The sequence below is a fragment of the Mauremys mutica genome, chromosome 4 (genome assembly GCF_020497125.1).
Source record: "Mauremys mutica isolate MM-2020 ecotype Southern chromosome 4, ASM2049712v1, whole genome shotgun sequence".
Lineage (NCBI taxonomy): Eukaryota > Metazoa > Chordata > Testudines > Geoemydidae > Mauremys > Mauremys mutica.
The window spans coordinates 116,389,788-116,416,648 of record NC_059075.1 but is presented as its reverse complement, the minus strand read 5'-3'; the positions used below and the strand labels follow the sequence as shown (position 1 = coordinate 116,416,648).

The 26,861-nt window shown below is 47.8% G+C and overlaps 1 protein-coding gene across 1 annotated transcript in view; it reads right to left on the bottom strand.

Moving 5' to 3' along the window:
* LOC123368707 (NACHT, LRR and PYD domains-containing protein 3-like) overlaps positions 1-26,861 on the bottom strand; it is an 88,899-nt gene that overhangs the window by 12,912 nt on the left and 49,126 nt on the right. Inside the window, exons 7-8 of the mRNA XM_045013751.1 lie at positions 15,093-15,260; positions 1,321-1,509 (exon numbers count right to left, since the gene is read on the bottom strand). Of these exons, the coding sequence (XP_044869686.1) occupies positions 1,321-1,509; positions 15,093-15,260 (357 nt within the window). The remainder of the gene's footprint in view (positions 1-1,320; positions 1,510-15,092; positions 15,261-26,861) is intronic.

The following is a 26,861-nucleotide window of genomic DNA, read 5'->3' as shown; positions in this document are numbered from 1 at the left end:
GGATAGTAGATCTCACAGCAGATCTGTCAGTGCAACACAGAAGTGTGTCTTCCCTCTCCATCCCACCAACAGTGAGTTACTTATCCCCCACTGTCCTACACCATATGGGGGAGAGAAGGGGCAGCTTCCACAAGGGAGAGGAACCACCATCATTATAAGATTCTCTGCAAGGCTGTGGGATGGGGAGAGGAACTACCAGTCACTGATTGCCACTGAAGGGTCCTGGAATGGCTACATCTCCTGTCACCTATTGCAGTGAGGAACCAGTGAGCTGTAGGTCTCACTCCTTTGGAAGGGACAGGAAGCTACAGTTGCACTGGGCAGGGGAAGTGCAGTCCAGTGGTGACTCCTAGAGCAAGGGGGAGGAAAGGAAAGTGGATGTGGTGATGGTTGCTCTGAGAGGGAAATTACTGACCCAGGAAGTCTCTGAGTGCAGCTGGTGACTTCTCTCCTCTGGAGGGTGCATAATGGGTAGCGGCACCTGCTCATCACCAAGAGAGAAGGAAGAGGCTAAACATCACTGATGGTGGGACTAAAGAAGAAAACAACTAGCCCTGAGATGAGTCGTATCTATCTATATGCTGCCAGGTGGAGCTTTGAAGTCTTGTTTGTGGTGGGGATAGTTGGCAGCAGAAGCACCTCAGCCCTCCAGGCAGCGAATCTGATGTTCTTAGGAGAGAATGGAGGGTGTGGACATTAGAGGTTAGTGGCATTAACTCCAGTGGTGAACAACTTCTGCAAATGGATGTTGATTTTGCTGCTCATTCTACTGGTGCTTTTGGGACAGATTTTCAGGAGAGCTCAGCTTCCAGGGTGCAGGTGTTTTGAAAATCTGGGCGGAAGTGTTATAGTGGGGGCTGCTGAGTGTTGAGCTTTTTTGAAAATCTGGCCTGAAGTCCCTAGAGTTTCCCAGCTTCTCACAGGCATGGGTGGGCCTTCTGCCTTCAGAGAAGAAGAAACACACAGAAATACACTGAAATAGAAGAAGGAAAAGCCAAAGATTTCCCAGGACAGTTTGGGGGTTTTTTTTAGAATGAGACCAGCATTGGCATCTGCTCTCACCAGCCCTGTTTGTAACTGTAAACACACAACCCCATTCCTAGCAGGCTGCACTTCAAAGGGTATTTTGACATTTACATTTACCTTTTCAAACCTGGCAGGCTGGGCACATATTGTGAGTCCTTCCTGCAAGTGCTGGAGAGACACTAGATTTTCAGATTCTCCTTGTAACTGCAGAGAGCAGAACCAGCAATGCACCCTGTCGAACACTTTCTAACAAGGACACCCGTAAATGCATAAAGGAGGCCAAATGTTACTTAGACCAGAGTCTCTAATTTGCAGTTTGGGTGTGTCAGCCCCTCACACAGCAGCCGCACTCCGGAATCTCCCAGAGAAACATTATTATCCAGGTACAGCTTTGTCAGGTTCTGTCTGGTTTTGAGAAAAGCGGCGAGATCCCCACAGCCAGCGGCTGTGACACCGCATCCCGATGTAGAGGACTTCCGCAAGCTGCAGGAGAGAGAAAGGTAGAGAAGGGGGATCATGGTGTGAATCAGGCTCGTCACAGCTGTTCTGACAGGTGGCCCCATCCACCAGTCCCTCTGCTTGACTAATCAGCATCCAGAATGAGCCAGAAATCCTGCTACAGGCTCCGTCTCAAGTCCCACCTCTTGTCCAGTGAGAAACCAGCAGTGGGTGGGACTTCCTGTCTAAACTCCACCCCTTGCCCTTTACCCTTCACCAATCAACAGGGAGAATGGCCTAGACATAACAAATTCCTGCAACTGACCAATGAGGAATAAGATTTGTGGTAAGACTCCTTCCTTAGCACCGCCCCCTCGCCCCTTTCATTGATCAGTCAGAATTCAGAAAGGGTAAAAATTTGCCCTTTAATTCCTGCCCACTCAGGTCCTGACCAATCAGGCTGGACTTGGTGCTAATGTGTCTCAGGATGGTGATATCCAATCAGAGCAGCCCCATCCCTACGGGGAGGCTGTAGGGGGAGCCCCCTCCCCAGGCAGCTGGGCCAGGCTCAGAGCAGGAGGAGCTGGGAGATCCTGCCCCTCCGCGCCCCCAGCACTGGCTCTGCTGCTCCACTGCAGGGAGCAGCTGTCTCACATCTCTGTGTCTGCCCCCGGCTCCTAACTCTGACCCTCAGACCTGGGGAGGGGAGGCAGCAGCCAGGCAAAGCACTGGCAGCATCACACCCATCTTCCTCTGAGACCAGGGATCAAAGCGGGGGAGACAAAGAGAAGAAGATCCCCCTGGCAGGGAGTCCCCCAGGGTTTGGGGAGGGAAGAGCCCCTGAAAGGAGGGCAACTGTGTGATCCTGTTGGCAGGGCCAGTTCCAGAGTCTCTAGAGGGGTGATAAAAGCAGATTTTCTGCTGGCTTCTGTAACCCCCTTGCAGATCCTGGGCTCCTAATGGAGCTGCCAGCCAGCTGACCTGGTAACCATGGCAGCAGGCCAGCTATGACCATGTGCACTTCAAGGACCACCCACAAGTATGTCTGTCTTTGTCCTCCAACGCCTCACAGTGAGCCCCCTGCACACCCAAACATGAGCCCTCCTCACCCCTAACAGCTGCTAAATCTTGCACATATGTTGAGACACCCCTTCCACCAGAACTGTCACTGGCACGGCCTCCTTCATCACCTCATTTGCCTTAAAATATTGTTACTCTGCCCAATGGGGAGGTGTGACAGGCCCCCCAGGGTGCAACCTGTGACTGTGGGACTGCTGTGTCCCCTTTACTCTCAATTTCGGGTTGTCTCTCACAATGCCTTACTGGTGGCAAGCAGCAAACCCCTCCAGGTGCTGTTACCATTCAGTACAACCGCATGTGGGAAGCCCCACACCCAGGTAGATTCCATGAATGCTCCCAGAGCCACTCATGAATCGCACAGAGAAAGGCACCAACCGAAAACACCCAGCTCCCAGACTCCTATCAAGTAATATACTAGGGATGTAAATATTGTTTAAAAAGTTAACCATTTAAACAATAACAATTATATAGTTTAAATGGTTAACCGTTTACAAGGAGAGGGGCTGGGGTGCAATTGGAGTCCAGTGCGGCTGGTGCTGGGGCCGGGGTCTGTTGGAGTCTTCTGAGTGATCTTGTTACTTGTGCCGTAGGTGGGGGGAGAAGAAAAGGTGAAGCATGGGGCCACTGTGTTCTGATTTATACCCTTAGACCATATGCTTGGAAAACATAAGTCCAGGCATGTCTGGTTGGCATTGCTGAGTCACCAGGCAAGGTTAAGCAATTCCCCTGGTGTGGCTTTGTGCAAGTGAGTCATTTAATTGTAACTCTCTTGCTGGACAATGAGTTAATGGTTATAGTCTCTGGGGAGCTAGTATTTGGGTACCTCCCATACCCACAGCATATTTTAGTGACAACCATACAACACAATTCTCATAACTTCATATGCATTAATGATATAAAAATGTAGATGGAACAGTGGGATTCAGCAGATCATAACCTTTCCCTAGATACCTTACATGGCCTGCTTTATATGTAATATCACAATTATATACACATGATGAATATGGGGGTTACAGGGTGCTCCCCCAGGGTGTAGAGTGTCACAGAAGGGAAACCCCCAACATTTGTGCAAGGGAGAGAAGCCTCCATGCCTCTGGAAGCCCTCAGAGTCAGTAAGGGTTTGTAGAACCCCCAAGGTATTTTGAAGGTATGAAAAGAGGAGCCTGCAATGGGAGGAGAGATTCTAAGATTGGGTTGAGCAGGGGGAGAAAAAACCCAAAGGTGTATGTGAGAATCTGAGGGGATAAACCCTAATTTGGGGAGGGGTAAAGAAAAGAGGGCATCCAAGTTGAAGCAGAAGAGAAGAACACCACGAGACTTAAAGAGAGAGAGACAGAAGACACCTGAGAAGGTGAGGAGAAAGAGACCCCAAAGTGTGGGGAGGACATGTGAGGGGAATGGACTTCACTTGGTATTAAAAGGAGACCCCCTTTGCCTTAAAAATATTGTTACTCTGCTCAATGGGGAGGTGTGAAGGGACCCTCAGGGTGCAACCTGAGAAGGGTAGTGAAGGGAGTAAGGAAAGACACCACCCCACACTCCCACACCCTGATACATTTGATGGAAGAGATAAGGCTAAGGTGGGGTAAGGAAATACCCACCATGGTGCAGAGGAAGGCAGACCTCCAAAGAAGAGCACTGAAAGTGGGGAAAAACTGTAAAGGAAATAGGGGAATTCCCTAGAAAGTAATATGGGGGACAGAAGAGAATTAATAAGGATACAGGGAGCAAGACAGAAAGAATTAATGAAGCATGGAGGGAGTGTCTAGGGAGCAGCAGAAGGAAAACAGTGAAGATGGTGTGGGGGAGAATGGCAGGAAAAAGAAAATGGCTAAATTTGAGGGTAAACACACTCAAAAGACTGAAGGAAAAAAGAGAGTGACGAAGAGAGAAGAAAATATCTGAGCAAAGAGAGAAACAACAGAACAAATGACAAAATTTTAAAAGGGGGACAGAGTGGCACTTAGATTTTTTAAAAAATATTTTATAATAAGTTTAATGCCAAAACATTGCACTAAGATACACACTCACTGTATGCTGCCAAATGTTCAAAAATCATGAGTGAGGTTGCAAAGAGTCTTAAACTGAGCATAGTTATGTGATTGTCTTAAAAATCATGAGATTTTTAAAAAAAAACCAATACACTGAATTCCTTTTATTTGGCTTCTGTTTTTTCAGACTTTAGGGTTCATGTTCTCAGGCTGTCTCTGCAACTACAAAAGTAGGAACTAAGCTTTCATTTTCTTTTTAAATGGAGAGTATTACTTAGGGTACGTCTACACTACAAGACTATTTCGAATCTACTTAACTCGAATTTGTGGAATCGACCTTATGAAGTTGAATTTGTGTATCCACACTAAATACACTAATTCGACTGTCTGAGTCCACAGTAACGGGGCCAGCGTCGACTTTGGAAGCGGTGCACTGTGGGAAGCTATCCCACAGTTCCCGCAGTCCCCGCTGCCCATTGGAATGCTGGGTAGAGCCCCCAATGCCTGCTGGGGGAAAAAATGTGTCGAGGGTGGTTTTGGGTAACTGTCATCATTCAACCGTCACTCCCGCCCTCTCTCCTTGAAAGCGCCGGCGGGAAATCTGTTCGCGCCCTTCTCTGGTCGGTTACAGCGCGGACGCCACAGCACTGCGAGCATGGAGCCCGCTGCGATCATCGCTGCACTTATGGCCGTTGTCAACTCCTCGCACCTTATCGTCCACCTCTTCCACAGTCAGCTGCTGAGAAATCGGGCGAGGAGGCTCCGTCAGCGCGGTGAGGACAGGAAGTCACAGAGTGGCGCAGACCTCTCACAAAGCAGGGTACGCCGCGCAGTGGAGATCCTGGTGGCAATGGGTCAAGTTCATGGTGTGGAACGGCGATTCTGGGCCCGGGAAACAAGCACGGACTGGTGGGACCGCATAGTGCTGCAGGTCTGGGATGAAACAGAGTGGCTGCGAAACTTCAGGATGCGTAAGGGCACTTTCCTTGAACTCTGTGACTTGCTGTCCCCTGCCCTGAAGCGCCAGGACACCCGGATGCGAGCAGCCCTGACTGTGCAGAAGCGAGTGGCCATAGCCCTCTGGAAACTTGCAACGCCAGACAGCTACCGGTCAGTAGCGAACCACTTTGGCGTGGGCAAATCTACCGTAGGGCTTGCTGTGATTCAAGTAGCCCACGCAATCGTTGAGCAACTGCTCTCAAAGGTAGTGACTCTAGGAAACGTCCAGGTCGTCAGAGATGGCTTCGCCACAATGGGATTCCCAAACTGCGGTGGGGCTATAGATGGGACTCACATCCCTATCCTGGGACCAGCCCACCAGGCCAGCCAGTACATTAACCGAAAGGGCTACTTTTCTATGGTGCTGCAAGCACTGGTGGACCATAGGGGATGTTTTACCAACATCTACGTCGGGTGGCCGGGCAAGGTTCATGACGCGCGTGTGTTCAGGAACTCTGGTCTGTTTAAACACCTCCAGGCAGGTAGTTTCTTCCCGGACCACAAAATAACGGTTGGGGATGTGCAGATGCCTACAGTGATCCTCGGGGACCCAGCCTACCCGCTAATGCCCTGGCTCATGAAGCCCTATACAGGCGCCTTGGACAGTGAGAAGGAACTCTTCAACTACCGGCTGAGCAAGTGCAGAATGGTGGTGGAGTGCGCTTTCGGACGTCTCAAGGGGAGATGGCGGAGCTTACTGACTCGCTCGGACCTCAGCGAAAAAAATATCCCCATTGTTATTGCTGCTTGCTGTGTGCTCCACAATCTCTGTGAGAGCAAGGGGGAGACCTTTATGGCGGGATGGGAGGTTGAGGCAAATTGCCTGGCTGCTGATTACGCTCAGCCAGACAGCCGAGCCGATAGAAGATCCCAGCGGGAAGCGCTGTGCATCCGGGAGGCTTTGAAAGCTAGGTTCCTCGGAGAGCAGGGTAACCTATGACTGTCCACTTGATTTACAGAGAAGCTGAACCTGAGCCTGTTTCAGTGACTGTTGACTTCGATCTGCGGTTACATACCCCGTTCTCCAGGTTTCCCCCCTTCCAACACACGTTTTAAAATAAATTTAATGGAACACTGATTATTAACAAAGTTTTCTTTAATTATGAATTCCTGTTCTAGGGTTGAAACATGGACGCAGACTGTGGTGGGTACGGTGTGCACTGATGTACAGACCGCTTCTACACTAGAGGAATGACAGGCTCCTGCTCCTACAGCGGTCTCTGGGGGGAGGACGGTTGCAGGTGGGTGTGCAGGAAGGGGTGGGTTTGCAGGAAGGGGTGAGGGGTGCCGTCTTTGGGACGGAGTTTGGATGCAGGCTCTGGGCTGGGGGTTGGGGCGTAGGAAGGGGTGAGGGGTGTGTGGGAAGGGTGAGTATGTGTCCGTGGATGAGGGCTCTTGCTGGGGCTCAGGACATCGGAGAGGCTCATGGCTAGGGTGGAAGGGCATGGTAAGGGCAGCCTGCCTTGCCATTTGTGGATGGCAGGCGCTAGGACCCTGGGGCAGCATACACCTCACAGACTGACCCGGGGCAGCATACACCTCACAGACTGACCCTGGTGCCTAGTGACTGCAGTCTGTGTGTGTCCTGCTGTTGATCCTGCCCCCAAGTCTGTACCCTGGCAATGGAGGCTGTCCTATGCAATTAAAAAAACCCTCCCCCCCCCTTCACACAAAGTCTTCTGACAAGAAAAACGTGACGGAAACAGTGAATAACAACAAACTACTTTTAATACTCAACTACACAGTGGGGGGATGAAACTTGGATTTGGGACTGGGTGATCCAGGAAGGGAAGCACTTCTCAAAATTTATGGCATGAGAGCTGTGTGGTACATGAGCGCTCTGCTGGGGTGCAGTGACAGTTTTCACGGCCCCTAGCGCCCCTCCTTCTTGTTATTTTGGGTGAGGGGGGGACAGGACTTTGTGGCGGGGGATGGCGGTTGCAGATACAGTGCAGGGGGGCTCTCTCCTCCTGCCTGCGGTCCTGCAGAACATCTACAAGGCGCCGGAGCGTGTCCGTTTGCTCCCTCATTAGCCCAAGCAGCGTTTGAGTCGGCTGCTGGTCTTCCTGCCGCCACCTGTCCTCCCGTTTGCTGTGTGAGCGCTGGTGCTGACATAGGGTCTCCCTCCACTGTCTCTGCTCGGCCGCCTCGGCTCTGGAGCAGGCCATCAGTTCCGAGAACATGTCGTCCCTAGTCTTTTTCTTTCGCCGCCTAATCTGCGCCAGCCTCTGTGAGGGGGATGCCGGGGCAGTTCGTGAAAGAGCCGCAGCTGTGTGATGGGAAAAAGGAAGTGATTTCCTTGAAAAGATACATGTTTGCGAACACTGAACACAGTCTACTCAGTTTCTGTGAACAAGACCATACAGGGCACCTAGTCTCACGAGCTCTCAGGACAAGTTCGAGATTTCGGAATACGCTTTCATTGGCTGCGGTCTTGCACAGGAGATCGGACAAGCGGGGCGGTACAGCTGAATCCGTGTAGCAGCCAGGCCTGGTAAGCCCTACACTATAGGCTGCTTAACAGTTAATGGATAGCTGTGCCCTCCCGCTGAAGGCAATCTGGAAAGCATAAAGTCTGACCCTGTTCCAGCCCCTCGCGGCTGTGCCCGGGAAAGATCACTGTATGCTTTTCCTCTGCAGCCTCCAACACGTAGCTGTTAAACGAAGGTCATTGCTATGCAAAGTAAAAGTCAAGCATTCACTATAGTAACAGTACACTAATTGCCCTAATTAGATGCAGCAGTCGCCGAACGAGATTACCCTGAGGCGGGTCACTCGGAGAGAGAGAGAGAGGATGCTGCGAGAATCCCTGCACAGACCAGGACCGTATGCTGCCATGCTGGTCGAGGCAATGATTCCGCTGTACGTTAGGATGGCCTGGCGCGGAAGAGTGTGCTTCCACGGAGCACCAAATAAGGCACCTCTCCCCAGGAACCTCCTGCGGAGGCTTTTCGAGCACCTCTACGAGAGCTTCGTGGAAGTGTCCCAAGAGGATTTCTGTTCCATCCCTATATGTGTGGACCTTCTTTTTATATAGTTTTATATGGAAAAGTTTTTATATAGTTTTTATATAGTTTTTATTCATGTTTTTTAAAAAATAAATGTTTCCATGTTTATAGCACTTACCGACTGATCCTTCCCCTGATTCTGAGTCCGGGTTAACGGCCGGGGAGGGTTGGTAGGGGATCTCTGTGAGGGTGATGAAGAGATCCTGGCTGTCGGGGAAAGCGGTATTGTAAGCGCTGTTGCCTGCGTCGTCCTCCACAAACCCTTCCTCATCTTCCCCATCGGCGAACATCGCCGAGGAACTGCCCGTCGACAATATGCCATCCTCAGAGTCCACGGTCACTGGTGGGGCAGTGGTGGCAGACCCACCTAGAATGGCATGCAGTGCCTCGTAGAAGCGGCATGTCTGGGGCTGGGCTCCGGAGCATCCGTTTGCCGCTCTGACTTTTTGGTAGCCTTGTCTCAGGTCCTTGATTTTCACGCGGCACTGCGTTGTATCCCGGCTGTATCCTCTGAGTGCCATGGCTTTGGAGACCTTCTCGTAGGTCTTTGCATTCCGTTTGTTGGAGCGCAGCTCCGAAAGCACAGACTCATCGCCCCACACAGCGATCAGATCCAGGACTTCACGGTCTGTCCATGCTGGGGACCTCTTTCTATTCTGGGATTGCATGGACTCCTCTGCTGGAGAGCTCTGCATCGTTGCAGGTGCTGCTGAGCTCGCCCCGATGTCCAACCAGGACATCAGATTCAAAGTGCCCAGACAGGAAAAGGAATTCAAATTTTCCCGGGTCGTTTCCTGTGTGGCTGGTCAGAGAATCCAAGCTTGGACTGCTGTCCAGAGCGTCAACAGAGTAGTGCACTGTGGGATAGCTCCCGGAGCTACTAAGTTTGATTTGCATCCACACCTAGCCTAATTCGAGATAGCCATGTCGAATTTAGCGCTACTCCCCTCGTCGGGGTGGAGTACCGAATTCGAACTAAAGAGCCCTCTAGGTCGAATTAAACGGCTTCCTGGTGTGGACGGTTGAGCGGTTAATTCGAATTAACGCTGCTAAATTCGATTTAAAGTCCTAGTGTAGACCAGGCCTATGTCACATGACTCTGGGTGCTAGGACTTTCAGAAAAACATCAAATATCAAGAGATTTGTGATAAAACCACAAGATGGCAACATTGTCATGTATTACAACATGATTCTCTGGTATAACAGGGGTCTCAGAGGCCTGGCTGAGATTGGCAGAGGGCATGAGAGTCCATCCTTACTGAGATCAGAGGCAAGAATAACCTGATTTTTCTTCCTAACAAATGATGTGTAAAATGAAGGGTTTTCAGTCCAGATTTAACTTTAAATCTGAATGCAAAGTTAATCCTGGAGCTGCTCATGCCCTTCCCCATCAACTCAAGTTGATGCTGGGTTTTAAAATATAGCTGGGTATGCATCTATTGGCAAATAATTGTATCTATTTAGGGTCTTGTGGTTTTGATGCACTTCTATATTAACATGTAATTTGAGACACTAGAAAGTTTTCTTAGTGCAGAACTCCAGAGAACACCATGAATGCTCTTATTATTCTAATTGCATAGAATTTTGCCTTTAAAATGTCTGAAGACTTTCAAATATACTGGGAATGACACCTGACATTTCAAAAATGTTTAGGAGATGGCCACCGTTCACCCACCTCCTCCAGACAACCCTACCTGGATTTTGTTTTGCCTCTTCACAGCTTTCAGATGTTTGTTTGGATCCGGCCTGGTCAAGACAGAGCTTTTTGAATTTTTCTGACACACTTCAACAAATCACATGTATCGTGGTCAGAAAATTCATGAGTAGCACTGGCCCTAATTTTGAAATGCTGATTGTTAAGTTTGTTATTGTTTAAAAACCATAACCATAGAAAAGAGAGGCCATGTCCAATCCAAAAAGCACATTTCTGAGACCAAAAAACACAAGAGAATGAGCAAAGCTCTCTTCAGGAGAAAGGAGGCTCTTGTAATTAAAGTCCTGCCTCTACCACAGACTCCCCCATGTGACTTTGGGCGAGTCACTCTATCTTTATGGGTCTCAATTTTCCATCTGAAAAAATAATTATATTTCCTTGCCCCATCCTTTGTCTTTCTGGTCTCTTATTGCAGGGTGATGCTATAGTTAAGGTTTAGACCAGGTTTCTGTTTAAAAATCAACTCTTCTAAAATCCACAGGGTTAGTCAGATTACCTTGAAAGTTGGTGAGCCTCATGAGTGCCTGCGATTCTGTATGTGTTCCAAACTTTTAGATATTTGACCAGTTGTTCCCGAGATACAATCTCAGGGGAAAAAACAGTTTTTCTTAAAGGTGGCAGATTTCAGCAGCCTTTTTCTGCTCACCAGGTATGTCTGCACTGCAGTTAAATAGACTGTGCAGATCAGGGAGCCTCTGCTAAATTCCTGCTCCCTGCAAAAGGAGTTTGCATTACTCTTAGACTGTGGCTTCAGGGATATGGCATCTCCAGCATCGCAGTGACCAGAATCCAGAGAGAGAGAGAGAGAGAGAGATCTTACCCAGCACAGGTTACCGAGAGCCGTCCGAGATCCCAAGGGATTCTAATGAACCGGATGGAGTCAGGAGAAGAGCCTGCCCTATCAAGGCATGAATTAAAAGGTGACTTTTGTTTTAGTCAGCCACCACCACAGTGCTGCAACACTCCATCTCAGGATATGCGACCTCAGCAGCACCATCCACCTTGGGAAGGTGCCAGGTGGGAGATGGGGTTAGAGGAGTTTGTGAGCATTAGGATGCAGGAAAATGGGTTAATAATGTTTCTTAATTATTAGATAATCTTAAACCCTTCCTGCCCCGATCCTATTTTCCTGTGACCAATACAGTTCACCTTTCTGTTATAGTGTTATTTTTGGTGTGCCATTCATTTGCTGAGGTTTATTTTATTTACTCTATTCTCCCCTGTATACTAGGCTTTATGCTTCTTTCCTGTTTGAAGTATTATCATGGCTTTATCAAAGGATAGTCACCCTGTGCACTGGGCATAGTGCAGAGTCTCTTTGAGTGGCAACACCAGGAGCCAAAAAAGAAAAAGAACCCAGAACCTGACCCATGCAAGGAATGGAGAAAAAATACCCCAAATATTTGCGATAGCAAGTGCCTAGGAGAGAAAATGGAGGAGGGGCTACATATTATTATAATAAAAACAAGTTTTAAAACCCAATGACATGTTTAAAAGAAAACCTGAAGAAAGTTAAAAGAAAAATAATGTAGTTAAAAGTTGTTTTGTTAAATTTGTCAGGGATCAAAGTGGAGTCTTTGGTGACCATTTAAAGTAAAAGTCACTGTAGTTACAGACTAAAGTAAAAGAAGAAAAGGCCTTTCATGCTGGTTTCTATGTTTTTTGAAAGTGAATACTGCACTCACAGGGACTGAGTCCTCATTTAAGAGTCAGATCCAAAGTGTTTTGAAAGTAAAGAACTCAGTGATCAAAGTCATTCAATAGCATAGCTGAGCAAAAGTCAGATTTCCCATCTAACAAGGAAATTACAAATATTTCAACATTTGTTTTCATCCCAAAGCGTGACAAAAAGGTGAGGCGTCAGTTTTTATGGAACAGAAATTTAAAAAAAACCTCAATTTACAAATGAAGAAACTTTTTGTTTCAGACCTCTCAACCCAAATGAAATATTTTGCATTAAACTGCCTTTTCCTATTGTTGTGCATTACCTCCTGGAACTGTAGTATGGGAACCTAATGCACCCATTCTCCACAGTGCCCAGGGTTCCTTCATGGTCTAGGTCTCCCATGATGCCGCCTCCATCCTCCCATGCATCAGAGGAGATGGTCAGAGGAGAGTCCAACTGCACTATGGGAGATGTACACCTCCAGGGAGTCTGACTCATGGAAGAATGATGACCTGAGGTACAACTCCCACAAGGCAATGTGCTAACAGGGACATACAGTTTAATGAAATGTTTTGTCAGTTCAACCAAAAAAAATCCAATTTGGGTTGAACCAACCAAAACCAAAAAATATTTCATTTTGATTTTTCTGATGGAAAAATCAAAATATTTATATAAAATCAAAATATGAAGCTGCATTTTCCTTCATGGAATCATTCCACTGGTAAATTCTTGACTGGCTATAGACAACAGCCTGCATACGCCATTAGCTGCTTGAGCAAATTCTTCTAGTTTAAGTATTGGAGCATAAAACGTACACGATCAAGTAACAAACTCAGTTACTGCTATATATCTGCAGGTCTTGTTCCTCAGGAAGGAACAGGACGCTGCACGTGCACTGAGCAGGGGGATCTACAGCTGAGTAGTGACTCCAACAGCCAGTGGGAGGGAAGGAAAATGGATGTGGTGGTAAATACTCTGAGATGGGAAATCACAGACAGATGGCTTTTTTCACCACTGGTGGGTGGGTGGGTAGTGGTGGGATCATTGACAGCAGCTGATAGTTCCTGTCTGCTGCAGGCTGTGTACTGGAGACAGGGCCGGCTCCAGACCCCAGCGCGTCAAGCAGGCGCGTGGGGCGGCATTGTCGGGGCAGGGTGGCATTTGGCTCCGGCAGACCTTCCACAGTCATGTCTGCGGGAGGTCCACCGGAGCCCTGGGACGAGCGGACCTGCCGCAAGCATGACTGCGGAGGGTCCCCTCTTCCCGCGGCTCCGCTTGAGCTCCCGCAGGCATGACTGCGGCGGGCGCGCTGGTCCCGCGGCTCGGACGGAGCTCCCGCAGGCATGCCTGCGGATGCTCCACCGGAGCCGCGATCCAGCGCACCCGCCGCAGACACTTCTGCCCCGGCTGCGGGACCGGGGAAGGGCGGCGCACCGCACCGCCCTGCTTGGGGCACCGTAATTTATAGAGCCACCCCTGACTGGAGAGTGGCACCTCCTGATCATCAAGGAAGAGAAAGAAGAAACTAAACAACACTGATGGTGGGGGGGGGAAGGATAAAACAAACAGTGCTGGGATGAGTCCTATCCACCTACAAACTGATGGTGGAGCTCTGAGACCTTGATAGAGGCATTGTGGGGTAGATGGTGACAGAAGCACCTTCAGCCCTCCAAGCCATGAATCTGATGTTCCTGACAGAGAAAAGGGGAACCTGCATTAGGCGTTAGTGGCATTAATCCCAAACCTCCAGTGAGGGACAGCAGCCGGTTGATTTTGTGGCTGATTTTGTGGCTCGCTCTGCTGCTGATTTTGTGGCTGATTTTGTGGCTCGCTCTGCTGCTGCTTTAGGGCAGATTTTCCAGACGGCTCAGCATTCACGGTGCAGATTCTTTGAAAATCTGGTCGGAAGTATCACAATGGGAGCTTCTGGGTGCTGAGCAATTTTGAAAATCTGGCCTCAAGTCCTCAGAGTTTTCCAGAATCTCAGAGGCCTGGGATGGGGCTTCTATCTTGAAAACAGAAGAAAAACAGCAGAAATGTATTGAAAAAGGAAGAGCCACAGCTTTCCCCAAAGGGTTTAGTTTTTATAGTGAGTCCAACATTGGCACCTGCTCTCACCTGCCCTGTTTATAACTGTAAACACACATCCCTATCCCCAGCACCAGTATTTCTTCAAACTGGTGCTGGCTCTCAGCTGGGAGCACGTTCAGCCCCAGCCCTGGGAACATCAAAGGGAGAAGCCACCATGGCTGGGACTGAAGCATAAACCCAAATTGAGTATTTCTGCTCAGATGGGGAGGTTTAGAATCCTCAGAGTCCTGGGATCTCTTTTGTTTTTATTCGTTATATATAATAAAATTCAAGGTGTCAAAAATTATTTGAATGATCTGTAAAATAGGCTGTTAGCTGAAGGGTAACAGTGACTGAGGATCTAATTGTTTCGTATGGGCTCAGCTTTACTTAGTTTTCATTTTCCAAACAGGGCAGGCTGGGTGCATGTTTTGTGAGCCACTGACACACGTGCTAGAGACCCTGAACTCTCATCTCCATGTAGCTGCAGGGAGCAAACACCAGCTGTGATGGGTTCGGTCACATAGACCCCCTTGGGACTGTCACCTGATGTGCTCAAGTTCCCTCTGAGCCCGTTTTCTCTGATATTTGGCACAAGGCAGGAATCTTTTGTCTCTCTGCGTCCCCACCCCTCCTTCTAAATGGAAAAGTACCAGATTTAAGATGGATTTAATGATCAGCTCACATGGTCACATGTCTCTGTAAGACCCCTACTCTCCATTCCCCATGGGCTAACCCACAAGTACACAAGAAAGCTTTCAAGTAACTAAGGCCATTTACAACTGATTGTTTCTGGAGCACCCTTAATGGCCTCCTCTTAATGTTTACATCAGTGATACAAGTTTGTATCTTATTCTCCTAACTCCAGATATAAAAATAATAGGGCAAACAAATAGGATGAACACACTTAGTAGATTATAAACTTTCTAATGACACCATACAGGGGCTATTTATTGCAAAGCATATTCCAGTTATGTCATAATCATAAGCATATTTCCATAAAGCATATGGAGTGCAACATCACACTAGCCATGCACGCTGTCAAGCTCTTTACATAGAGGACAACTGTAAATACACAGAGGAAGCCAAATGTTACCTACTTCAGACTCTGTAATTTGCAGTTTTGTTTCAATCCCTCACATAGCAGCTTCACACCGGCATCTCCCAGATTATTATAACCTAGATCCAGCTCTGTCAGACTCTGGTTCATTCTGAGAACAGTGGCAAGATCCCCACAGCAAGCGTCTGTGAGAAAACAAGAACTCAAGCTGCCAGAGAGAAAAATGCAGAGAAGGGGGATCATGATGTGAACAGGGCTCATCACAGCTGTTCTGACAGGCAGCCCCACCCACCAGCTCCTCTCCTTGACCAATCAGCATTGAGAATGGGCCAGAAATTTTAGACTAGGCCCTGTCTCAAGCCCCTTCCCTTAGCTAATGAGTAACCAGTGTTGGGTGGATCTTCCTGCTTAAGCCCCACTGCTTCTCCTTGAGAGATAACCAATCAGCATTGAGACTGGCCCAGCCATGTCAATCCCCAGAACTCTGCCATTGACCAATGAGGAATAGGATTTGTTTTAAGGCTTCGTCCCTATGCAGCTCCCCGAGCCCCTTCTACTGACCAACCAGAATTCAGGATGGGAACTAGGTCCCTTAAGTCCTGCCCACTCAGCTCTCAGCCAACCACAGATCATCTCCAGGATGGTACAGCCAAATCAGAGCAGGCCCATCACTACAGGGAGGCTGTAGGGGGAGCTCCCTTCCCAGGCAGCTGGGTCAGGCTCAGAGCAGGGGAGATCCTGTTCCTCCGTACTCCTGGCACTAGCTCTGCAAAACACAACCCTCTGAAGCATCTGGCATTGGCCACTGTCAAAAGACAGGATGCTGGGCTAGATGGACCGTTTGTGAGCCAAACTCTCAGCCAAACCTGAGCTGCTCTTCCAACAGTGCCTGCACTGATCAGTCCTCAGGCTTGCAACAACAACCTATCCCTGAGCAGAGCCTGGCTCAGATGACCCCCAGGCTCAGGTATTTTCACAACCCAACTACATCTGCAGATCAGTCTGTGCAACAGCACCACCTGGTCAGGAGCCCTCCTGCTGCCTCCCAGTGCATCAGATTCTGGAGACTCCCAGCCTGCTCCTGCCCCGCCCCAGCCTTGCCTGAGCCTTGTCCCAGTGTTGTCCTTGCCCTACTCTAGCCTCGCTCCAGCCCTGTCACCGACCTGCTCCAGCCTTGCCTCTGCCTCCTGATCCTCCCCAGACCCTCAGACTCTGACTACCTGGCTTCGACCTTCAGCCTCTATGTGGCCACTGGCTTCGATACTGACTTGGCTTGTCCCTGGACTCCGACCACCCGCCCTCGACCTCTTGCCTGCCTCTGCACTCCAGCTCTGGTTCTGAGTCTGGTTTATCTAAAGACTCTGATCTGAGTTTTGATTCCGGCCTGTCCCTGGATTTCATTTCCAGCATCCCCTTGGGCCCAAACCCAACCCTACACCTAGCTGCAGCCTACACCTCAAACACTAGGCCTGCTTTTCAGAGGCACTGCTTGACACCATTGGTCTGACCCAGTATGGCCATTCTTATGTTCTACTGTCTCTGTCTCTCCCACTAGCCCACATGTATGGATATTGATCTCAAAAGCCCAAAGGGTTAAAGGTGTTTATAAACTCTTTCTCTGCCCAACATTAAACACTGATAGGTAGGTTTGGGGTTATTTTAAACAGAGGCCTTGGTTTTACTCAGTTATTTGGCAAACAGCCAAAAACATTCATTCTAATTAAAAGTTCATTGATTAACCACAAGAAAGAACAAAAGTCAAAACTGTCATTTATATTGAAAATGTCACTGAGTGATTATGCAAACCAAACTTAGTCATAATCTTCTACGTCTTTCTCTTTTTGGAGGCAAAATATCAGTCTCTTATTTTCAGAACAACTTTTCTTTGATGGAAAGGAAAGGAGTCATTTTATTATCAGTCCTGATGTATACTTTACTTACCCTGTTTTTTAACAAACAGACAGACACGAGGTGAAGAGAGACAGGATAGACAAGATGGGTGAAAGATGGGTTTTGTTGATGTTTTTGGAACACTGTATTGCCAGTTATTTATGTGTGGATGCTTTCTGGCTGGCAAGTTGACCACGACACCTGCTGCTTGGACCCTGGTTTACGATATGGTCAAGGATGTTATCTGAGAGGATCGTTTCTTCTTCGACAAGGCAGGTTTGGATGAATACAGCATAGCTGACTTCAGGATTTGATGAAAAGCCAAAAGAGTAAGAGAGAGAAGAGAAGGAAAGGAAAGAGGGGTAGGAAATAATACAACAAGGGAAGGGAAAACAATGCAGCATCTTGTGTGCTTCTGTTGTGTTGGCAGTTTGATACCCCACTGCTGGGCTGAGAATTGCATGTCATGATAATGTGATGACCTTCAGCACTCACAGGTGAAAACAAAGTTCCTTGAACAAGTTTAAGGTCAGCCGGCCTTCCTCTCAGGAACAAAGTCCTTTAGATGAGCCGAGGTGAGTTGCAGTGCTGGCAGTTTGGGGGATGAGCTGAGATGCAAGGTGGGGTGGGAGATGAGACGGGGAGCTTATCCAAAGGGATCGGAATTTTTTTTCCAAAGTCTCTTTTTAAGGAATGCAAAAGTGGGAAAAGCAGGCATCATTGTTCATCTCCCTTATCATTTTGTCCACCAATTAGGCCTAATATCCATCACACCAGTTTCTGGTTCCACATATCTGTTTTTCATAAGCATAATTTCAACAGTCCTTGGATTATAACAACATGGCATTTTTGGTTTAAATTAATCTATTTTCGCTATCTGGTTTTCTTGCACCTCTGGCAAGATTCAACATTGTTAAAAGCTTGACCTATCTTTCATGGTTATTGTAACATCTTATGGACTCTCACATACTGTTTACATTTGAGCTCACAACGTGGGTGCAGCTTATAGGCCTAATAGTCACAACAGTGCCAAACTTTGACCGTCAGGCCTGGGGAGGGGAGGCAGCCATCAGGCCCAGCACTGGCAGCATCACACCCACTTTCCACTGACACCAGAGTTAAAGGGGGAAAGACAAAAGAGAAAAGAGCCTCTTGGCATGAGGGATCCCTGAGATTTGGGGAGAGAAGAGCCCCGGAGAGGGGGGCGACCATGTGAATCTGTTGGCAGGGCCTGTTTCACACTCCCTGTTGAGCTTATAAAAGCAGAAGTTCTGCTGGTTTCTGTAATGTTTCAGCAGAGTCTGGGCTCCTGATAAAGCCGCCAGTCATTTGAGTGGGTAACCATTGCAGCAGACTGGGTAACCATGTGCCCTCAGGGACCACCCCCAGGCATGGCTGTCTTTGTCCTCTTTCAAGGCCTCACAGGGAGCCCCCTGCACACCCAAGCATGAGCCCTCTCCAACTCCAACCAGCTGCCAAATTCTCTGCATGTCCCAGACTTCACACCCATCAGAACTGGACATGGCAGTGACCCCTCCATCACCACAGTTGCCTTGAAACTATGGTCATCCTACTGAAGAGGGATCAGATCCCCCAACGCTTGGGAGAGAAAAAGAGCCGCTGAATTGGTACAAGGGAGAGAAGCCCTCAATCCCTGGGTGAGCCCAAAAGTTCTGTAAGGGAGAATAGAGCCCCCAAGATATTTTGGAGGCAAGACGAGAGGAGCCCCCAGTGAGTGAGGGACTCTAAGGTTGGGGTGAAAATGAAGAGTAAAACGCCATGGGTATATGTGGGAAATTGGGGAGATAAGCACTAACTTGGGGGAGCAGTGGCTAGGGAGAGAAGAGGCCATCCAAGATAAAGTAATGCAGAAAACACCAATAAAATTTACAGATAAAATAAGAGAAAAGACACATGAGAAGGTGAGGAGAAAAAGACCCCAAAGTGAGGAGAGGAAATGTGAGGGGAAAGAAGGACTCCAACTGGCTTCCAAAGGAGAAAACCCCATCCCCCCAGCAGTAGAAAAGGGTGGTTGTATTAATTTTATTAAATTTTCCCATCAACATTCATTATTAAGAACATAAGAACCCATACTGGGCCAGAACAAAAGGTCCATCTAGCCCAGTATCCTGTCTTCCGACAGTGGCCAATACCAGGTGCCCCTGATGGAATGAACAGAACAGATAATCATCATGTGATCCATCTCCTGTCGCCCATTCCCAGCTTCTGGCAAACAGACGCTAGAAACACCGTCCCTGACCATCCTGGCTAATAGCTATTGATGGACCTATCCTCCATGAACTTATCTAGTTCTTTTTTGAACCCGGCTAAAGTCTTGGCCTTCACAACACCCTCTGGCAAAGAGTTCCACAGGTCGACTGTGTGTTGTGAAAAGAAATACTTCCTTTTGTTTGTTTTAAACCCGCTGCCTGTTAATTTCATTTTGTGACTCCTAGTTCTTGTGTTATGAGAAGGAGTAAATAACACTTCCTTGTTTACTTTCTCCATACTAGTCATGATTTTTTAGATCTCTATAATTTCCCTCCTTAGTTGTCTCTTTTCCAAGTTGAAAAGTCCCAATCTTACTAATCTCTCCTCATACGGGAGCTGTTCCACACCCCTAATCATTTTTGTTGCCCTTTTCTGAATCTTTTTCCATTCAAATATATCTTTTTTGAGATGGGGCGACTACATTTCACACAGTATTCAAGATGTGGGTGTACCACAGATTTATATAGAGGCAGGTGACTGAACCATTTCATAAACTTCCATCCACTTTTCCTCAGTCAGGCTTACAACTGAGGTAGGACCAGGACCAAATTATTACTATAAGGGTAAGGAAACAACCCTCTTCCCTTGCACCATGATATGTTCAATGGAAGAGATAAGGTTTAGGTGGGGTAAGTGAAGACCCACCATGGTGTGAACTGTAAGAGAGACCTTTGGGGAAAAGCACTGAAAGTGGGGAGAGACCCTAAATGGAATAGGGGCCCCATAGGAAGTGATATGGGGATCATAGAATCATAGAATCTCAGGGTTGGAAGGGACCTCAGGAGGTCATCTAGTCCAATCCCCTGCTCAAAGCAGGACCAAACCCAACTAAATCATCCCAGCCAGGGCTTTGTCAAGCCTGACCTTAAAAACCTCTAAGGAAGGAGATTCCACTACCTCCCTAGGTAACTCATTCCAGTGCCTCACCACCCTACTAGTGAAAAAGTTTTTCCTAATGTCCAACCTAAACTTCCCCCTCTGCAACTTGAGACCATTACTCCTTGTTCTGTCATCTTCTACCACTGAGAACAGTCTAGATCCATCCTCTTTGGAACCCCCTTTCAGGTAGTTGAAAGCTGCTATCAAATCCCCCCTCATTCTTCTCTTCTGCAGACTAAACAATCCCAGTTCCCTCAGCCTCTCCTCATAAGTCATGTGCTCCAGCCCCCTAATCATTTTTGTTGCCCTCCGCTGGACTCTCTCCAATTTATCCACATCTTCTTGTAGTGTGGGGCCCCAAACTGGACACAGTACTCCAAATGAGGCCTCACCAGTGCTGAGTAGAGGGGAATGATCACATCCCTCGATCTGCTGGGATGGGGGGAGGAGAATTAATAAAGATGGTGAGGGTGAAAGAGAGAGAATGAAAGAGCTATAAAGGGAGTATCAAGGGAACAGAGAGAAAAAGGAGGAAAAAGGGGAAGTTGAAGAGAGAGGTTTAGAAGGGAAATGGCAGGAAAAAATGAGTTAAATTGGAGGGTAAACACAGACAAGTGAAAGGCTGAAAGAAAAAAGAGAAAAGAAAATACCTGAGCAAAGAGAAATAAGAGAACAGATTTTTAAAAAAGGGGCTGAGGAAGAGGAGAAATGGAGGAACTCAGGGTTTTTTTAAAAATTATTTGTAGAAATGTTGCAACCAAAAGGTTGCAATAGGATACACACTCATTGTATGTTGAAAGTGTTCCCAAATCATGAGCCAGGCAACAGAGTTACAAAACTGGCTTAAAAATCATGAAATGTTCACCATTATCCTCTATAAGACGGTATGATTCTCTGTGATAACATGGGACTCAGGAGACTCATTGGGAATGGTAGAGGACATGTGAATCCATCATTTCTGAGTTCAGTGGCAGGAAAAACCTTGTTTTTTGTCTATAACAAAATGTTAAGTGTAAAATAAAGGGTTTTCGGTCCTGATTTAACTGTAAATCTTAATTCATACTTAATCATGGAAGTGCTACTATGCCTCTATACATTTCCCTAATCAATCCAAATTGATGCTGGGTTTTAGAATATAGTTGTGTACACAAAAATTAACAGAGTGTCTCCCCAAGCCTAAAAACTTACGTGCTTAAAAAAAAAACAAAAAAAACAACCTTGGATGACTGTAGCCAAACCATCTGGTCGCCCCTGCCACAACAGCATGTCTAGTGCCTAACACAACACACAATGAGGCCTTGAAACCAGTGGAGGAATTCTGGCTCTACTAAAATACACTACTACTAAATAATACCACAACTACCCTAAATTATATGTGGAATTTATTCTGCCACCACCTGAGGACCAGTGTCTCTGAAGTTGTCGATGGCTGACTTGATGAAAAGAGTTGCTCTTTCGGTTGAGACACGGAAACCCAAATAGGAGAACTGCTTGGGCATGTTGGTAACTGCCAAGCATAATTTGGAGTATCAAAGTGATGGGCCATGAACCATGACTGACAGACAAGCACCAGAAATTCTGTTGAACAAATCAATACTGTATTTGTTGCTGAATGGCAAGAGGCACAGAATATATTCACAAGTTGTGCTTAAAATTGTTGAAGAGTTTCTGTAAAAGGGCCAAATTTGGTAGCTCGATATCCAGAGTATATGACTTCCCATCAAAGAGTTGCTGAAACAAAACCCCTTCATGCAAATTTCTTTATACTGTGAACTAAAAAGTCCTTTTCACACAAATATAAATCTTTATATTTAGTCTTTACTTGAAAGTAGTAATGCAGACAAGTCAGACCTGCAAAAATAAATGTATTGTCATGTTCTGCTTTGGCTCATGCCTCAACCCTGATATTGAGAGTGAGCAGGGTGGAGAAAAACCAATGTTTCTAAACACAAACTTCCTCCATTGTTTGCTTGTTGTGTTTTTTGTTTGTTTGTTTGTTTTTATACTTTATTTGATTTAAATTGGATTTTTTATTTAAATTAAATACATTTTTTCTTTTTAGAAATAAACAATTTTCAAAGTAAAATTGAAATTCACTTGTTATGTTAAAATCGAAACCTACCATAATCTACTTAAACAATTTAAATTGAATAAAAAGTAATATTCAAGCAGTATGTGTTTGTGCTGAAGTTTTAAAGAAAGTCAAACCACTGAACTGGTGGAAGTCACTGGCTCAGCAACTGGAATCCCTGCGAACCCTGGCTCCAGCTGGGACTCAGCTTTGGGCAATGGGGAGCCTGGAACACTGAGAATTGTGGCTTGAGCGGGAGATCAGCTCCTGGCTCCCTGACACAGAGGTGGGAGACTGGAAGCCCCTACTCCCTACCTCTGAGGCTCTCTGGACTTCTTGGCTGCTTGCTCCCCATTAATCTGCTAGGACTAATAGGGAACTGGGAGTCTAGACGCCCTGGGAGCCATGGCTGAGCCAGGAGACCCAGAGCTTCAACTTCTAGACTCACTTTCTTTTTGAAAATTGTGCAACAACATTTTTGATTATTTCAAAACAATTTTTTTTTTTATTTTCCCTTCTGTGGGAAAATTTTAAATTTCTGCTTTTCATTCCAAAAGAAAACAATGTTTTTTCAGAAGTTTAGAATTCCTGTAGAGTGCAAACACTGACTTTTAGACCAGCTGTAGTCTAAACATCATGATCTGCTGAGATAGCTCATAGTCACAAAACACAGGTACCCTAACCAAGCAGCCAAGGACTAGAAGAACTAATGAGACATCCCACTCACTGACTGTCCACTGCCAACAACACTTGGCTGCAGAAATGCCTCCTCCCCTGTATGGCTCTTACAGAACTCTATGGTTTCTCCTACCTGTGACAGATGAAGCAGGGGGGAAGAAAATCCAAGTGCCAGTGCTGGGAAAACCCAAGAAGAAATAAACATCTGCACAAAGAATTCTTCCATACCTGCTCTTTGACCATGAAGAGTCCAAGAGATCCTCCTCCTTCTCTGCCACAGTAACCACTAAGGCATACATCACTGAACAATTCTGGACTGTTAATCCGCACTACCACTGAAACGGAGGAGGGGCAGAATCCAGGACAGTGGCTGGAATGTCACCCTCGGGTGCACCCTCAAAAATGCCCCCTTTGACCCTTGCTGGGAGCGGGAAGAACCAACCTGCACAGAGGTAGAGGTTTCTGGCCCTGACGGTATTTGTAGCCCTTGCCTTCTTTTTGGAAGTGCTCTTGCCTAGGCTGGCTGCACTGCCGCTCGGGAGGCTGCAGCTTAAAATGCTTTCATTGAGGGTCCAGGGTGTACAGGCCCATGGTCTTAAGCATAGTGTGTGAATCCTTTAGCTCGTGCAGTTTATCATCCATGCTTTCTGGAAACAGGGCGTGGCCGTCGAACAAGAGATCTTGGATGGACCGTTGAACTTCCATCGACAACCTGAGGACTGCAGCCACGCCACCCTCCTCATAGAGATGGCCGAGACCATGGTCCGAATAGCAGAATCAGCCGCCTCCAAAGTCGCTTGCAGTGCTGCCCTTGCTACTCCCTGCCCCTCTTCCAGGATTGCCTGGAATTCCTTCCTGGGGTCCTCTGGGAGGGAGTCCATGAATTTGGCCATCGACTGCCAAATATTAAATTTATAACGGCCCAGCAAGGTCTGATAGTTTGCCACCGTCAGTTGGAGGCTCGAGGATGAATAAACTTTTCTCCCAGATTAGTTTAGTTTCTTTGCCTCCTTATTTTTGGGAGTAGCCTCTGGTTGCCACCGTCTCTCCCACTTGTTGACTGCCGACACCACCACCGAGTTTGAGCCAGGGTTGGTGTACAATTATTCACACCGTTTTGTGGGCTCTGCTCACTTGGAAATTGGGGATAGTGATGTCAAAGGACCTTGGTAATCTTGGCCACCCCCTCATGTACTGGCAGCACCATCCTAGTAGGGGCTACCAAGGTGAGGACATTGAAGAGAGAGTGTCAGAGGGCTCCTCCAGCTCATCACTCTCCAGCCCCAAATTAGAGGCTACCATCTTCAAAAGCTCCTGATGAGCTTTGGCATTGTCCTGGAGGATCATAGATGGGGGTCCCATGATGGCCTCATCAGGCGACCAGGATGATGATGCAGGTACAGCAGGTGCCACCACCTCTGCAAGCAACTTGGTAGGACCCTCTTCCCCAGTTTGTTGCACCTGGGATGTCCTAAGCATGGTAACCGCCGTCACCAGCAGGCCCTGGGGCCATGATGCTCCTGGCGGTGCCACAGGGAAGACTGGAGCACTTGGAGGAGGACCTTGACCCGCCTGCAGGGATTCCTGTTGTGACTCCAAGCCCGAGGATGAAGGGCCATGTTCCGAAGACCAGGACCATACCGAGGCCAACCAGGTGCCTTGGTCCCAGCTGTGCCCAATGCCATGCTGTAAGTGGGATCTGAGCAAGGGTGACAACCCACTGCATTGGGATCCCGGTGACTGGCATCAACATTTGGTGGATCTGTGATGGTACCCCGGCAATCTACACCAAAGGCTTCGTGAGTGATGCTGGTCCATGGATCGGGAGAGTGACCGATGTTGAGATGACGGGTGACAATGCTGATACGGTGACATATGCAGGTATGATGAGGATCGGTATCAGGTGTCCAGATGAGGACTTTTGCTGGACTGCTGCTGACGTGATGAGGAGCGGCTATGGTGCTCCTGGTACTGGGGTTGTGGGGTTGAGTGTGCCTAAGTAGGTTTGTGCCATCCCACCAGTGACCGACACTTCGAGCCCACAGAGCAACGACCAGAGTCCAGGGACCAGCGCCGTGGGCTCCTACTGGAGGGCAGCCCCATGTCCAAGGCTTGGTGACTCTACGTGGGCAAGTGCTGGCAGGACGCTCCCTGAGGAGGTGAGCAGTGCCACACTGATGGGAACCGAGGGGATGGTCTATAGACAGGCTTACCCCTTGATTTGGGAGTTGCTGATGCTGGTGTGGGTGGCCCCAGAAGGGACAAGATGTCCTACACCATTTGCAGGGTCTCTGGTGTCAACAGCATCATCAGGTGCCAGACTACCATGCTGTTGTCTGGGGCAGGGCAGGCGCGTCCCATGATGGGCTGACCTGCTTGACAGAAGCTGAGGCCCCACTCGCTCTTGGAGGTGATGAGCTGCCCTTCATAGGTCTAGGCTCGTCTCCTACCTCTCCTTGCCCTTGCAAGCAGGAGAATGACCTCTCCCGGTCTTCCTCTTTTTACTAGGTGGTACCAGGGAGGCAGACTTTCGTCTGATCGATGACAGCCCTGGCAGGGCACTGAAGCCGCAATGCTGGACATGGAGTCCAATCTTGGATGCTCCGGTGCCGGTGTCAGTGCCAACTCCATAAGGAGTGCTTTGAGTCAGATATCCTGGTTTTTCTTGGTGTGGGGCTTAAAGCTCTTGCAAATGTGACACCTGTCGCTGATGCCCCAAACACCACAGAAATCTGGTATGGGGGTCACTGACTGGCATAGGTTTCTGACAGCGGTCGCAGTTCTTAAAACCTGGGGAGCAGGGCATGCCCCTTCCTGAGGCTAAGTTCCATCTTAGACAACTATAACTAACTAACACTAAGGGGACTAATACTAACAGTAACAAAATATTTACAGTAGGAAGTTCTCAACGAACAGTTCTAGAGAAGCAAAGGTTTGCAGAAGCAAAGAAACGTTCCAGCACCATCACTGCCGGTAGGAAGGAACTGAGGGTGTGGGGAGCTGGCGCCGCCCCTTATACTACGGCATATGCACACCACTCCAGAGGACACCAGCGCCTGTCCCCTACAGAAACCACTGAGAAGGAAAACTTCTGGCACTGGTGCGTGTGGTGAGCACACACACCTACAGCAGAATGGACATGAGGAAGCACTCGAAGAAGAACTTGAACATCTTGGCATTCTACAGCATTGCGGCAACTGAGGAGAAATGAAGCCATGAAGCCTCATTGCATCTGAGATGGAGATGAGGCCCATGTTCCTCAGAGACCAGGGACAGGAAGCTCTGACAAGGGAGCTTCTCTTCAATCATCATCAACTCCTCATCTATCTCCGAAATCACAGTCTCCTCTCTTATGTCCACTCAGCCTGTATGTTCCCTCAAAATTCAAGAAATCCATACACTTCCAATTCCAGGACAGACTCTAATGCATTAGAAAGCAAAACCAGGCATTCACAGCAATGACCTGCTATACCTGGGAATTCCTATACAGAACCATGTGCTAAACAGATGATTTGATGGTACAACTGAGATTCATAAACTAATTTCTGTAGGGGATTCATATGCTTACCCCTTTGGGGGACGAGATTTTCTTTTTGCAGAGTGGAATTACATGGGATCATTGAGTCCTGGAAACAACAGAAAAAGGATATTCCATTCAATTCCTCAACAGGTTGCTGTCCCACTCTTATTCTTCAGCCTTTTTCAGTCCTTTGGCACTGTTGTACATGCCTTTGTCACTCTCCCTGTTGTTAGTCAAAACGTACATTAGGCCCAGGTGTGATGCTGTTTGATTGAAATATGACTATGATTGAGGAGTTGTGGGGGCTGTCTTGAATGTTGGGATCCTGGTTCTACTTTAAATAGAGGACACTGTGAATACACAGACGAGGCCAAATGTTACTTACTCCAGTCTCCACAGTTTGCAGTTCGGGTGTTTCAGTCCCTCGCACAGTAGCTGCACTCAGGCATCGCCCAGATTATTACCATTCAGCTTCAGCTCTGTCAGGGTCCGGCTGGCTC